Source organism: Oncorhynchus nerka, linkage group LG18, assembly GCF_034236695.1.
Source record: "Oncorhynchus nerka isolate Pitt River linkage group LG18, Oner_Uvic_2.0, whole genome shotgun sequence".
NCBI lineage: Eukaryota > Metazoa > Chordata > Actinopteri > Salmoniformes > Salmonidae > Oncorhynchus > Oncorhynchus nerka.
In genome coordinates this window covers 37957886-37971028 of record NC_088413.1, presented here as the reverse complement: position 1 = coordinate 37971028, position 13143 = coordinate 37957886, and the positions used below count along the sequence as shown (strand labels likewise).

Here is a 13143-nt window from a genome sequence, read left to right as displayed (position 1 = left end):
ACAAGTGTGTTTCATTTGGTGATCTCATGGAGGACAGGAAACACACATAACTGTATCACTTAAAGTGTACATTTCCCAGCTGTCAGGTTTACATCTAAATATTGTGAAATGTATGTGATTAAACATGAAACTATTTGTGAAAATATGTAATGTGATGTTAACCTTCTAAATGAGAGTATGGGTTTTCATATAAAGTTAACCAAATCAATGGCCACGCCCACATGAGCATAGACATTAAATCGGCGTCATGGAACCTCCCTTTTCTACTCCAGAGTATAAGATCACCCATGACCAAATTTACATTTCATGCCAAAGAGACCCATGGTAAGCCGGGTTTCTCGATTGGTTAAGAACTCAGAAAAAGCTGGGACATCGTCCCCACATTGGAATGGCTACAATTCTATAGGCCACGGAGACCATACAGCTGTAGTTTTGGCTACACGGCTGGAAATGGTTAAACTCTGATCCTATTGATCACTAAGAGCAAGGAGTCTGCAGATAGAAATGACGTAAATCTAGAGTGAGAAAACAGACAACCGCTGAAGCATCTATTCTGTGACAACATTTCTGAATGGTACTCTGAAGTATCCATTCTAACCACCAACAATCACGAAAGACATTGTGACTTCTGAGAAAGTTAACCAGAGACTCTGATGAACTCTACAAGACGATTGAGTGTTTAACGGAGAGACAACAATGACATACAGGCGTAAATATGTACATTGCAATTTAGTCTCGAATGAGCGGCCGTTCATGTGCAAAGGATTAGCATTCAATGAATATAATTATAGACTGTGTGTAGTGAATCCATTTTGTCTTTCCCCACCCCTTTCCTTTGTTTATCAAGCCATCATATTGGCTTAGCCCACTAGGGACTTTTCTATCATTATTAGTAACCAATATCTACTGTTTGTTTGTTCTGTAATTCTGTGTGATTATTTAGTTAGTTCGTAAATAAATAATTAAGCCAATTCGTATATCGCTGATTCATGATTTTGGCTAGGGTTTGTGCAGATATCCAAGGGTTTGCGACGTTCAGTAACGCGAATTGAGGTAATAATAATAATTCATTCATAGAACACTAATTGATCAGATATTAAAGAATTATAACTTTGCAATCTCAGCGTTTTCCGTGGTGCCCCTGACTTCCTAATTAATCAATGTTTACATGATAAGTTTAATGTAATAATTAAACCTAGAGAACTGATTTGATATAAATAAGTCTTCACATTTAATGATAGTCACAGACACGACAGTGGTTTCGGAAAAATAAGAGGTGTGTGTGTGTGTGTGTGTGTGTATGTGTGTGTGTTCACAAATTGGGCACCAGTCAATGATTGAAAAGTCAGAGGAAGACAGATCAACAAAGGAGCTACAACAGTAAAGCATCCATTCAGAAATGATGCCAGTGAACATCAATGTTTTATATTTGAATAATGGTTATTCTGCAGAAATGTGTGTTTGATGTCCACTGTTCCAGATTAATGTTTTTGGTATTTCGGGTGAAGACGTTTGAATACCACTGTTGTACAGATTGTGAATTTTTTTCACCAAGTTTATCACCAAGTTAATATACAGTCAGGTCAATCACAAAGTCCATACATACTGTATAAGATGAGAAAAACATATACCATTGTTGACGCATTGGATTTGGGTGAGTCTCAGTCCTTGCAGTGAGTTCCACGATAGAACCTATCGGACAACCTTCCTGGTTCTCTCTATTAAGAGTTTGCAGCTGTTGGAAATCGTGGGTGGAGCATTGATAACATTCAGCTGTCAAAAAATATTTTAAGTCCAATGTATTTGCAGCTACCACATAAGGCCGGTTTGGTTTGGGGCCAACTGATCTATTTCATGCTCCTTTCCAATCAATCATAATGTCTGAAAATAAGAGCAGAAAGATATTGACCTATTCGGGAGTGGTATTTATCAAGCAGCATGTAGCTGTTTCGGCTTCTAGTAGCCTAGCAATTATGTTAATTTGTTAGAGACATTGATGCTATGCATTTCTGATTTAAATCAACTACCTTGCCCATGAATTAACAAATGCACATCTTCCCTTTCTTTAGAAAATATTTCCTTCCGAAATGTATTTATTTATTTATTAGGTATTTATTTCGAAAGAATAGAACGAAAGAAAGAAAGATCTGGATAGAAGTTTTCGCTGTATTCTAGGAAAATTAGCTGTTGTTCTAGGAAAGGTGACGCACATTCCATGTCCTTAACTGCATTTTGGGCATACGGTAGCTGATGCGACAATTCTCTTGAAAATACGAGGCAGCTAGCGTTGAACCACTTTAACGTACTTCTAAAATAGTTTTTTAATTAGGAGTTAAATTAGGACCTAATATTTTTTCCAAAAGAGTACTATGCAGTCATCGAGTGCCTGTGCTGTGCGGCACTGAGGTTTAGTCCCGTGCACGGCTGATAAAAATAGGCGTCTTCCATTCCGTTATCTTTTATTTCCTATTTGTTACATATGCAAGTGTTTAAGGCAACACTATTGAGTTTGATTTTTACGTTTTAGTATCTAATAGACTGCATGGGCGCATCAAATATTTACTAGAAAATACATTAACACGTTGTGCGTAAGTAAATCGCTGTGCGTAATTTATTGTAATTTGGCACAAGAGAGATCCTGTTCACGCGCATTCCATGAGGGTCGTTAAATCCACATAGTCATTCGTCTCTCCCTCTCTCTCTCTCTCTCAACCGCGCAATTGATTGTGCACGGCTACGTTATCAAATAGAGTAGCATCAAGTAGATTAGCATGTAGACCTAAAATCGCACTCTGTGACGAAGGTTTGACCCCAGCCTTTGCCAATGTAGCTGACATGTCATCCGAAATGTCACTCGAGCGTTAAACAGACAACTGTCGTCGAGTGAAGCCGTGAAGAGCAACAACTCCATGTGCTGATTACGGACGTCGGAATATACAACAGAGAGTGCACTGGGGATTTCGAGGGCGACTAGACTGACCCCCTCTCACTCTCCCTCCCTCATTCCAGTCTCTCCCTCGCGCAGAGTTTTCCGTCCTGTGACAGGATAACATCGCTAACAAAGAGCATTTTCTGGCAGTAAGAAACTGCACAAATGGAAGCAGTTGAGAAAACTCTCACTTACCGAGACGACACCGGACCTTATAGAAAGCTGCTCCATGGAAATAAAGACAAAAACCAGTGCAACACTAAGGCAAAAAGTGACGAATCCAATTATGTTGATTTGGATGATTTACTTGATATGAATTCAGAGTGCACAAAAACTGTTAAAGTGACTTTCACCGGTGACGGTAACCAGCTTGCAGTTTTCAAATGCAACAGTGATACGTCCGGAGAGAGGAGCCCCGGGGTTCGCGAGATTGATGACAATGTGGATCAAATCTATGAGGAAACATCGAAGGACAGGTGGGCAGATAGGCCTGTCTCGGAAGATCCCACCATGGACACTTATTTGACAGAATTTAACAGCAATGTGGACTTGGGGAATAACAATACGACAGAACCCCAGAGCGAAATTGTGCCTCGTGATTATAATGTCCCTAGCGAGTGTGAGGAGTTACAATACACAGACATGTATTTGAACAGTAAAACCGAATCGGACGACGGTGAGAGCGTAGTATTGTCAGACCATTGTGCGCCTGATACGGTGATAGACGAATCGCACTACATTACAACGCACGAAATCCAACTGACAGAGCATGACCATGATGTCGATTATGATTTTGGACGGGGAAACTGTTGGGATATTGAGGACGATAATCTGGTTTATTCATTTGTGGATTATGCCTCTTTTGAAAGCGATGAAACAACGGAGGAAACTTTGATAGGCCTAGTGGATGGTAGGAGCCAGGCGCAATGTAATGTGCACCAACGTGTTTCTGGTTGTGCAGTTGTCAGCACTGAGAGTGAGTTTTGTGACTCTGACAAATGCCCCAGCTCAGATGAAAGCATTTGTAAAAAACAAAACAGTAGTGGGAATTCGGCGGGGCAAATTCACCTGTCAATCAAGACGTCATCAAGAGCAATAAACGACTCTAACAATATCATTGAGAATGAAAACATTTGTTATAATACCAAGCACATGGGAAACAGGAGTCACTTCTGTTTTACAAGCACTGACGCCAGAGCGGAAGCCTTGTGCGATAGATCCCAATATTTTATCCCAGCCCCAGGACGTCAACACTTTGCAACTAAATTAAGAGGGAAAGATGTTAACGAATATTCCAGCGGTGCGTCAAGTTCGATTAGTGAACTGGACGACGCTGATAAAGAAGTGCGTAATTTAACCGCCAAATCATTTAGGAGTTTAGCATGTCCCTATTTCGATGCTATAAATTTGAGCACTTCAAGTGAGTCTTCAATGTCAGAAAATGGGCTTGGCTTAAACAAGTGGTCAGCTTTCGTTGACCTTAAATATGGTAATATGTCACATGGCAGAGAGCAAAATCTAATCGCCCATAAGAGTGCAACTGCAACTTTTGAAATGAGCAAGAACGCAGACTATAAGAGTATACATGGTATTGCCATAAGCAATAAGAAAGTACCCCAAACCAAGATGTTTTCTTTGAATACACAAATATCTAGTCCACAACATGCATCTTCCTCTACCCAAAACGTAGAGCTTACAGGCCCATTTGAACCAGGCAGTGAGGTTATCACTTTGACAAAGACATTGAATTTTCGCTGTAATGTTGAAGCGGGGTCACCTGAACCCGGGAAGTCTCCTAAGTATTCAGAAAATGTGTCAGGAGCACATTCCATGGATGAAGTTACCGGCACCTTGCCAGCTAAGCAAGGATATGAAGTGAGCTACCAACACAGTGACGCGGGTGACAGCATGGAAGGCACACATAAGAATGCAAGTTTCGCATCAAGTCTCTTAAAAAATGTCATTTCCAAAAAAATGCAATTTGAACAGGAGCGTAAGATGGAGAGGGGGGAGATACGGGACACGCATCCCACGCACTCCCCATGCTTTCAATGCAAGGATCAAGATGGGATAAGGGAGAGGGATACAGAGAGAGGCGTGCATAGTCAATCCTCAAAATCGGGTTCGGGATGCACAAGCAATTCTTCGGATGAACAAGGGGCTGTGGACAGTAGACCTAATTCTTGTGACCCCAAGGAAGATCGTACAAGAACATTAGCAAGCTTTCAGCCCATAAATGAGGCACGACTAGATTCTCAAAGGGATGCATGCGAGCCCACAAGAGGATCCCTGAGCCATAGCCAAAACAGCGCATTCAAATCATGGAGGGATGGTGAGCCAGAGCCCCAAGATGAACATGAAATTCGTACCGTTTTAGATGGGACACACTCCACAACAGATAACACGGGGGAAAGGGAGTTAGACACCAGGTCTGTAAGTAGCAAGCTAACTAAATTGTCACACTTGTTTGTTCCAAGTTCCCAGCGTCTCCCTAAAGATACGGAATTGAAAGAACAGGTGTCAGACAGTACTTTCCTCGGTGCGCAAAAAGAGCATCAGGGGGACCGAGAGAGAAAGTTTAGACCTGACAACGATGCAGGAATCGTGAAAGGGTCAAAGGCACCCGAGATAAAAATACGCCTGAGGAGCGTAAAAGAAAACAAATACAATCCGCTAAATATTGACAACTTGTTAACCCCTAATATAAGTTATCCAATAAAGTCAGCAGGTGACTCCAAATGTCAGGTGCTGCCAGCGTCAGACAGAGTGCCACACTTTACGGTTAGGGATATAAGAGACAATAAGTGCAAGTTTCAGACGCCAATTCATCAGGTAAGAGACGTACGTAAATTGGTCAAGAGTTCATATCGTTTAGTCTCAGTGGATAACAGCGAGAGTAAAGGCGCAGTCGCCCCTGTAACTGCCTCATTACGCGAAGACAATAAAGCTTCTAAGAAACTACCCGGTAAAAAATCGCCTCCCTCTTCAATTGTAATAAAATGTCAGTCTGTAAATACAAATAGCAGTACTAAACAAGGTGTGCTTGTAACCGAGGCTCCAAAGCAGAGACAAATTGAGAACGATAGGTCATCCCCCAAACCATCTCCAGACTGTGCCAAAAATGAACCCACGTCGCTGCACAGGGCGATGGGCAGACCTCCAATTGGCTTCGCTAAACACCCCAACACAGATCAGTCCGAGGCTAAACAGAAGCAGGAAAAAATGGTCGAGGCAGGTGAACGCAAACCGGAGTCGAAAATACCAAAACAGGTGGCGTTAGAGAAACTAAAGGCGGCCGTTAAAACAATGGAACAGCTTTATGTTTTTGACAGAAATGAATGGAAGCGCAAGAGCCAGGCTCCCTGGCCTATTACAGACAGTCATGTTCTGTCACTCATTGCTAAAGAGGAGCATGGTGGCCCGGAGGAGCTAGGTTCAGCAGGTGACAGAGAGAGGCTTATTACAGAGACAAACACAGACAGGCTGCCAGAAACATGCAACATTCAAGAAGAGAAAGGTTGTCTAAGAATAATCCATGTCCCATTCACAAAGAACACATTTAAAACCCAGTCACAACAAAGTAAAATGTTTAGTAACAAAAGTGTGTTTCATTTGGGGAACAGCATTAAGACAGCTGTCAGTAGCAGCAGCTTTGCTAGTAGGAATGGGCCACAACCCTGTTCTCCATCACATGCAACCTCTATGGTGAAAAGCATTAGCACTAAGACCCCGAAAGCTCCTCTCTCATTGAAAATATGCCCCCCAAAACGAGCGCTGGTGGACAGGGGAAGGTTCAAAAGCAGCCCCACCACAGAGACAACCCCACAGCCCATCAAATCTGGCAACACAGACTCTGAAAACTACTTAACAATACCTGTAGAAGGCCGGTGTGTCGGTCAAGTGAAACTGCCCATTCAAGAGCAGGTATTCCCAAGCAGCCCTGCTGCCAGTCAACCTGACATCACCGACACCAAGAGATCCGAGCATAATTCTATCCAGTCTCTCAAACGGTCCCCTGTTGTCATGGAGACGCGGCCCCCAGATACCCCCACCATCCCCACTACCGCCACCATCTACCACCACTCTCTACCAGTGGTCAAGCAAGGAGCCCCACAGCCGCAGGTGTTCTGCTTCTCCCCGTCCATTGCCCCCTTGCCCACAACCCCTTCGGGGGGAGACCCCTTCCAGCCTACCCAGAGGAAGATGCTCTTTGATCCCACCACCGGACAGTACTACCTGGTGGACACTCCGAGTGAGCCAGTCACCCGGCGTCTCTTCGACCCTGAGACGCGCCAGTATGTGGACGTGCCTATGCCTATGCCACAGCTGCAGCCAGTGACCCCCATGTCCGTGTCCCCCCTGGCGCTGAACACGGGAGGGGTGTACTCACCCAACTACATGATCTACCCGGGGTTCCTCTCACCCATGCTTCCTGCACAGACGGTGATGACACCCCAGGTCGCATCCTACGTGGCATCCCAATTGGAGGACGAGAGCGGGAATACCGCTCACAGGAAATACACCCTGGTGCGTGGGGGGGGACAGGAGGGTAACATGACGGGGGCAGAGAGCCCCTACTACAGTGCTACTGGAGGGTCAGTGCCAGCATCAGTGCCCGTCACCTTGGGCCACCACGTCACCACCCGGGGGAGTGCGGCCCTGTCAGAAGGAAAACCACCGGTCATCAGCATCACGTCCCAGCAACGCCCGAGAATCATTGCACCACCCTCCTTCGATGGTACGACCATGAGCTTTGTGGTGGAGCATCGGTAACCACCAAGGGAATATACACAGTGAGTCACCTTGAGTGTTTCCTTCTCACTCATGCTTGTACCATATCTAAACTGTACAGTCTGTGGCTGGAATACAACCTTAAATTACTTGTATAAATATTGACAACATGCAAAGACCCCAATCTGTATTGGAATACCACCAAGCATGCCATTAACATGTTTACATAGTGTCTTTGTTTACAATCTACAGCCCCTTTAAAATCCACTTTTTGACAGCATATACAGCAGGTGAGTATTCTCTCTGTATGGCCCTGATTCCGACTTAGGAAATTAAGCCTTTCTTACGCATGACTTTCCTACGTACTTCTCAGTAGTTGGTATTCAGATTTACTTTATCTTAACGTGCTTTGCAGGTGTGGTTCCCTTGCGCATGCTGAATAAATGTAATTCAACCTCTGAAAACCCTCCGACTTGCTGGCCAACAGATTTTCTCTTGGAGTTTTCATTCAGTAGGGCTTTCAGGTCATTTATCTTAAACGTCCCTTTAAATACGGTGTTCCTTGTAGTTCGGATTTTGTTGACACTCAATAGAATATCTAGAGATTACGGGTTCAGAATATTAGGGATCAATGAAAGAACACCATCTAAATAGGCTATGTGTATTTAATCTCCGTTTCAGCACCAATTGGTAGACTAAAAAAAGACTCTGATCTTTAGATTATTTAGATTTAGGAAAGTATTTATGAATCATAAAAAACAGGCTTGGAGATTCTTTACTCACGAAATAAAGAAAACAATGGTTTGATTAAAGATGCTCTGCCATTTCCCAACTTCTCAGAGCATTTCTCAGAGCATTGCGTATTATTCTGGATGTAAATCCGAGACACTCCATTCAGTATGATATGTTAAGTTAGGTATGGTTGCGTAAGATAGATGGTTAGTTTAGGCAAAAACTAAAGTAGGGTTGTTGGTCGGGGTGGATGGGTGGGTGTATAACTCGAATGTTTAGCAACCCAAAGCACAACTTTAGAATTTTAAACTACTTACTACTTTTTAGCTACTTTGCAACTACTTAGCATGGTAGCTAACACTTCCTCTAACCCTAATCTTAACCCTTTTATCTAACCCTTCACCTAACCCCTAACATTTTTAGCTAACCCTATCATTCGTTGTGCAAAGTCGTAACATATTGTACGTTTTGCAATTTGTAACATATAATACAAATTGTAATTTGCAACATATCATATGGAATGGGTGATGGACATCCACAAATTAATACATACCATATGAAACATTACATATCATACATATCATATGAAATGCTCTGAGACCAAGTTACCTGGTTGTTAAAATTCTAATAGTTCGGCTAATTTAAGTTTATGTGACATAGTGTAGAGAATCATTGTACCATTTAAACCACTTTAAAATATATTTTCCATAACCAAAAAGATTATATTTTCAGCTCTTTGAAACGGGTGTACAAAACCAAAAGAAAAAGACACAAAAACAAAATGTATGAACTGTAAGCATAAGAAATAGCACACATAGAACATATGTACCACTTCTTAGACTTGCTTTCAATGAGAATGACAGATCAATAACACACCTGTTTATGTGAATTTGGTCAGGTTGCCCAAAAAGTTACATATTGCAGCTTTAATTAAAAAAAATTGCCACATTCAGTTTTTCAACCCATGATAATGTTGAAATATTAGTGTACATAGAATTATAATAGGGAGAATAGTGTACAATAGTAGGCTATTGCCTGCACTAACCATGGAACTGTGAAATGACACGGCCAAGTTGTAACGAGTGCGCTAAGAGTCGGTAAGCAAGTTCAGTGAGTGTTTTAATAAAATAAACGGAAAATAATACAAAACAAGAAGCACACAGCACACAGAGATGAAACAGAAACAATAACGCCTGGGGAAGGAACCAAAGGGAGTGACATATATAGGGAATGTAATCAGGGAAGTGATGGAGTCCAGGTGAGTCTGATGACGCGAAGGTGCGCGTAACGATGGTGACAGGTGTGCGCCATAACGAGCAGCCTGGTGACCTAGAGGCGGGAGAGGGAGCACACGTGACACAAGTATTGCGCAATGCGTCGAGTTCAAACTGTTACGGCTTGGTCTGTGCTCCATACCATAGTATTTTAATTAGCCTACATGTCTTTTTTTTAACATTATGAACTGTAACTAATGATCCTCAGCAACAACCACCCCGCCATGGCGAATGAAGATAAACGAAACAATGTAATTAAATGGAATGATAACGTAGGCTTTACCAACTGAAGGGAACTAACAGTAAATTGGCAGTTGAATATGTGTGGTTATTAGGCCTACTGATGGTTGATACTGACAGTGGCTAAATATTTAACATGATAGAAATAGGAAACAGAGACAGTCAAGGTAGCCTATAATTTAGACATTCAAGAGTGACCATCCCTGAAAGTTAAAAGGCTGTAAAATTTCAATTCTGCATAATGACCCAGCATTTCATAAACCTTTCTGTGAGAAAGTTGATATGTTTATATGATTAAGTTTGCTGCCATATGACTGGTGTCACATTTGTCTCCAGCGATTATAAGTTAAAATAGATCTAAAACAAGTGTAATTTATATTTACAATTCCCTTATTCAAACGGATTACTTATTTACCAAGCTATATCAAGTTGTAAATTACAGTGCATGGAGAATGCTGTTATTTCTATTGGGAAAAAATCTAGCAGATGCTATTTACACTTGGAACCATCAGATTCGCTCGACCTTATTCATGGTTTCCGTAAAGGTGGTGTAATTATGAGAGAATTAAGTCAAGGTCAAAATACGATGTATCTGTAGACACAGCTCCGCCACACCTCCATTTCTTAGATCTCCACCCCGAACGAATATCAGGGGAATAGCATTCTATACTCATGCTTAAATTCAAGTTCGGAATATGCATAGAGAGAAAAGTGCATAAAAACGGAATTACGGTACATATATGCGCACTTAACTCGGGTCGGAATCAGGCCCTATGAGATTTGTCTTTTTTTTAATCCACCACCTGAGAAATAATGGTTAAGATTTGGTTTGAGATTTGTGTTGTGAAATGAAGAAAATTCATAAGCATTTAATATGAGCCAATTTACAATTACCACCAAGTGGATTATAGAGATTGAACGGAATCAGCAATCAGGCCTTTCAAGTTATCGAGTTTGTTTATTGAAATAAGACAGACAGGTGAGGAAATGTCAATTGTTTTGGATATATTTTACCTTAGGATCGCTGGAGACAAATATGTAACCAGCCATATGGTAGCTAACTGAAGCATATCAACATTTGAACTTTTCCACAGTGAAGTTTATGAAATGCTGGGTTTATTACTGGCAAGGATGACATTTGGAGACCTAAACTATAGGCTTCTGTAGCCACGCGCAAATTGTATTAAAGGGGCAAACCTACCGAGTTGATTTATGATTTCTAGTATGTTTTAATTATATCCCTGGGCTTTTTACTGTATTTTTTAAAAACGGTACCAGGCTAAACAATTAGCCATTTTAGGTAGCCACCATCAGTTATACCCACATACTGTATATTTATAACTGTCACTTGAGTGCTCATTTCCTTACATTTTGCATCATTCCATTACATACTTAGTTTACTTTTCTTTCCTCTGTCACATTTGTGTGGTTGTTCCTGAGGATCACCAGCAATAGTGGCTCATGTTAGTCTAATGTATTACAAGTTGTGCAGTCATTTAGGACTTCTAGCTCACATATGTAGCAGTTTAAAGTTGTAGCCAGCCTGCGCACAGTTCATGATGACTGGACCGTTGTCATCACAGTTCCATGATTAGTGGGTATTATTAGGGTATTATTAGTGCATAAAGGCTTTCCAAACCTGTTTTTTATTATTATTCATGAATATTTTCCTAACGCTAAATATATAATATACAATATCAGAGTATTTTTAAATCTACCAATTGGTGCAGAAAAATAGACGAATATGCATGTATTTAGGCCTACATGGCTTTCTTTCATTGCTTTTATTTATTATTTATTTAACCTTTATTTAACTAGGCAAGTCAGTTAAGAACAAATTCTTATTTACAATGACGGCCTACCCCAGCCAAACCCGGACGACGCTGCGTCACCCTATGGGACTCCCTTTCACGGCCAGTTGTGATACAAATCAAATTTGATTGGTCACATACACATGGTTAGCAGATGTTATTAATGCGAGTGTAGCGAAATGCTTGTGCTTCTAGTTCCTACAGTGCAGTAATATCTAACAAGTAATCTAACAATTCCCCAAGAACTACCTAATACACACATATCTAAAGAGGTGAATGAGAATATGTACATATAAATATATGGATGAGCGAGGTGGCCGAGCGGCATAGGCACGGTGCAGTAGATGGTATAAAATACAGTATATACATGTGATATGAGTAATGTAAGATATGTCAAACATATAAAAGTGACATTATTTAAAGTGTCCAGTGATTGGGTCTCAATGTAGGCAGCAGCCTCTCTGAGTTAGTGATTGCTGTTTAGCAGTCTGATGGCCTTGAAATAGAAGCTGTTTTTCAGTCTCTCTGTCCCAGCTTTGATGGACCTGTACTGACCTCGCCTTCTGGGTGATAGCGGTGTGAACAGGCAGTGGCTCAGGTGGTTGTTGTCTTTGATGATCTTTTTGGCCTTCCTGTGACATCGGATGCTGTATATGTGTCCTGGAGGGCAGGTAGTTTGCCCCCGGTTGTGCAGACTTCACTACCCTCTGGAGAGCCTTACGGTTGTGGGCGGAGCAGTTGCCGTACCAGGCTGTGATACAGCCTGACAGGATGCTCTCGATTGTGCATCTGTAAAAGTTTGTCAGGGTTTTGGGTGACAAGCCAAATTTCTTCAGGCTCCTGAGGTTGAAGAGGCGATGTTGCGCCTTCTTCACCACACTGTCTGTGTGGGTGGACCATTTCAGTACATCTGTGATGTGTATGTCCAGGAACTTAAAACTTTACACCTTCTCCACTGCTGTCCCTTCGATTTGAATAGGGAAGTGCTCCCTCTGCTGTTTCCTGAAGTCCACGATCATCTCCTTTGTTTTGTTGACGTTGAGTGAGAAGTTGTTTTCCTGACACCCCACTCCGAATGCCCTCACCTCCTCCCTGTAGGCTGTCTCGTTGTTGTTGGTGATCAGGCCCACTACTGTTGTGTCATCTGCAAACTTGATGATTGAGTTGGAGGTGTGCATGGCCACGCAGTCGTGGGTGAACAGGGAGTACAGGAGAGGTCTGAGCACACACTCTTGTGGGGACCCAATGTTGAGGGTCAGCGAAGTGGAAATGTTATTTTCTACCTTCATCACCTGGGGGCGGCCCGTCAGAAAGTCCAGGACCCAGTGCACAGGGCGGGGTTGAGACCCAGGGCCTCCAGCTTGATGATGAGCTTGGATGGTACTATGATGTTGAATGCTGAGCTGTAGTCAATGAACAGCATTAC

General features: G+C 42.1%; 1 protein-coding gene across 1 annotated transcript in view; it reads left to right on the top strand.

Moving 5' to 3' along the window:
* Positions 1-2718: 2718 nt before the first annotated feature.
* The window catches only part of LOC115145816 (uncharacterized protein C4orf54-like), a 30261-nt gene continuing 19836 nt past the window's right edge, over positions 2719-13143 (top strand). The window contains exon 1 of the mRNA XM_029687359.2: positions 2719-7722. Coding sequence (XP_029543219.1) covers positions 3095-7702 — 4608 coding nt within the window. The 5' untranslated portion in view covers positions 2719-3094 and the 3' untranslated portion in view covers positions 7703-7722. The remainder of the gene's footprint in view (positions 7723-13143) is intronic.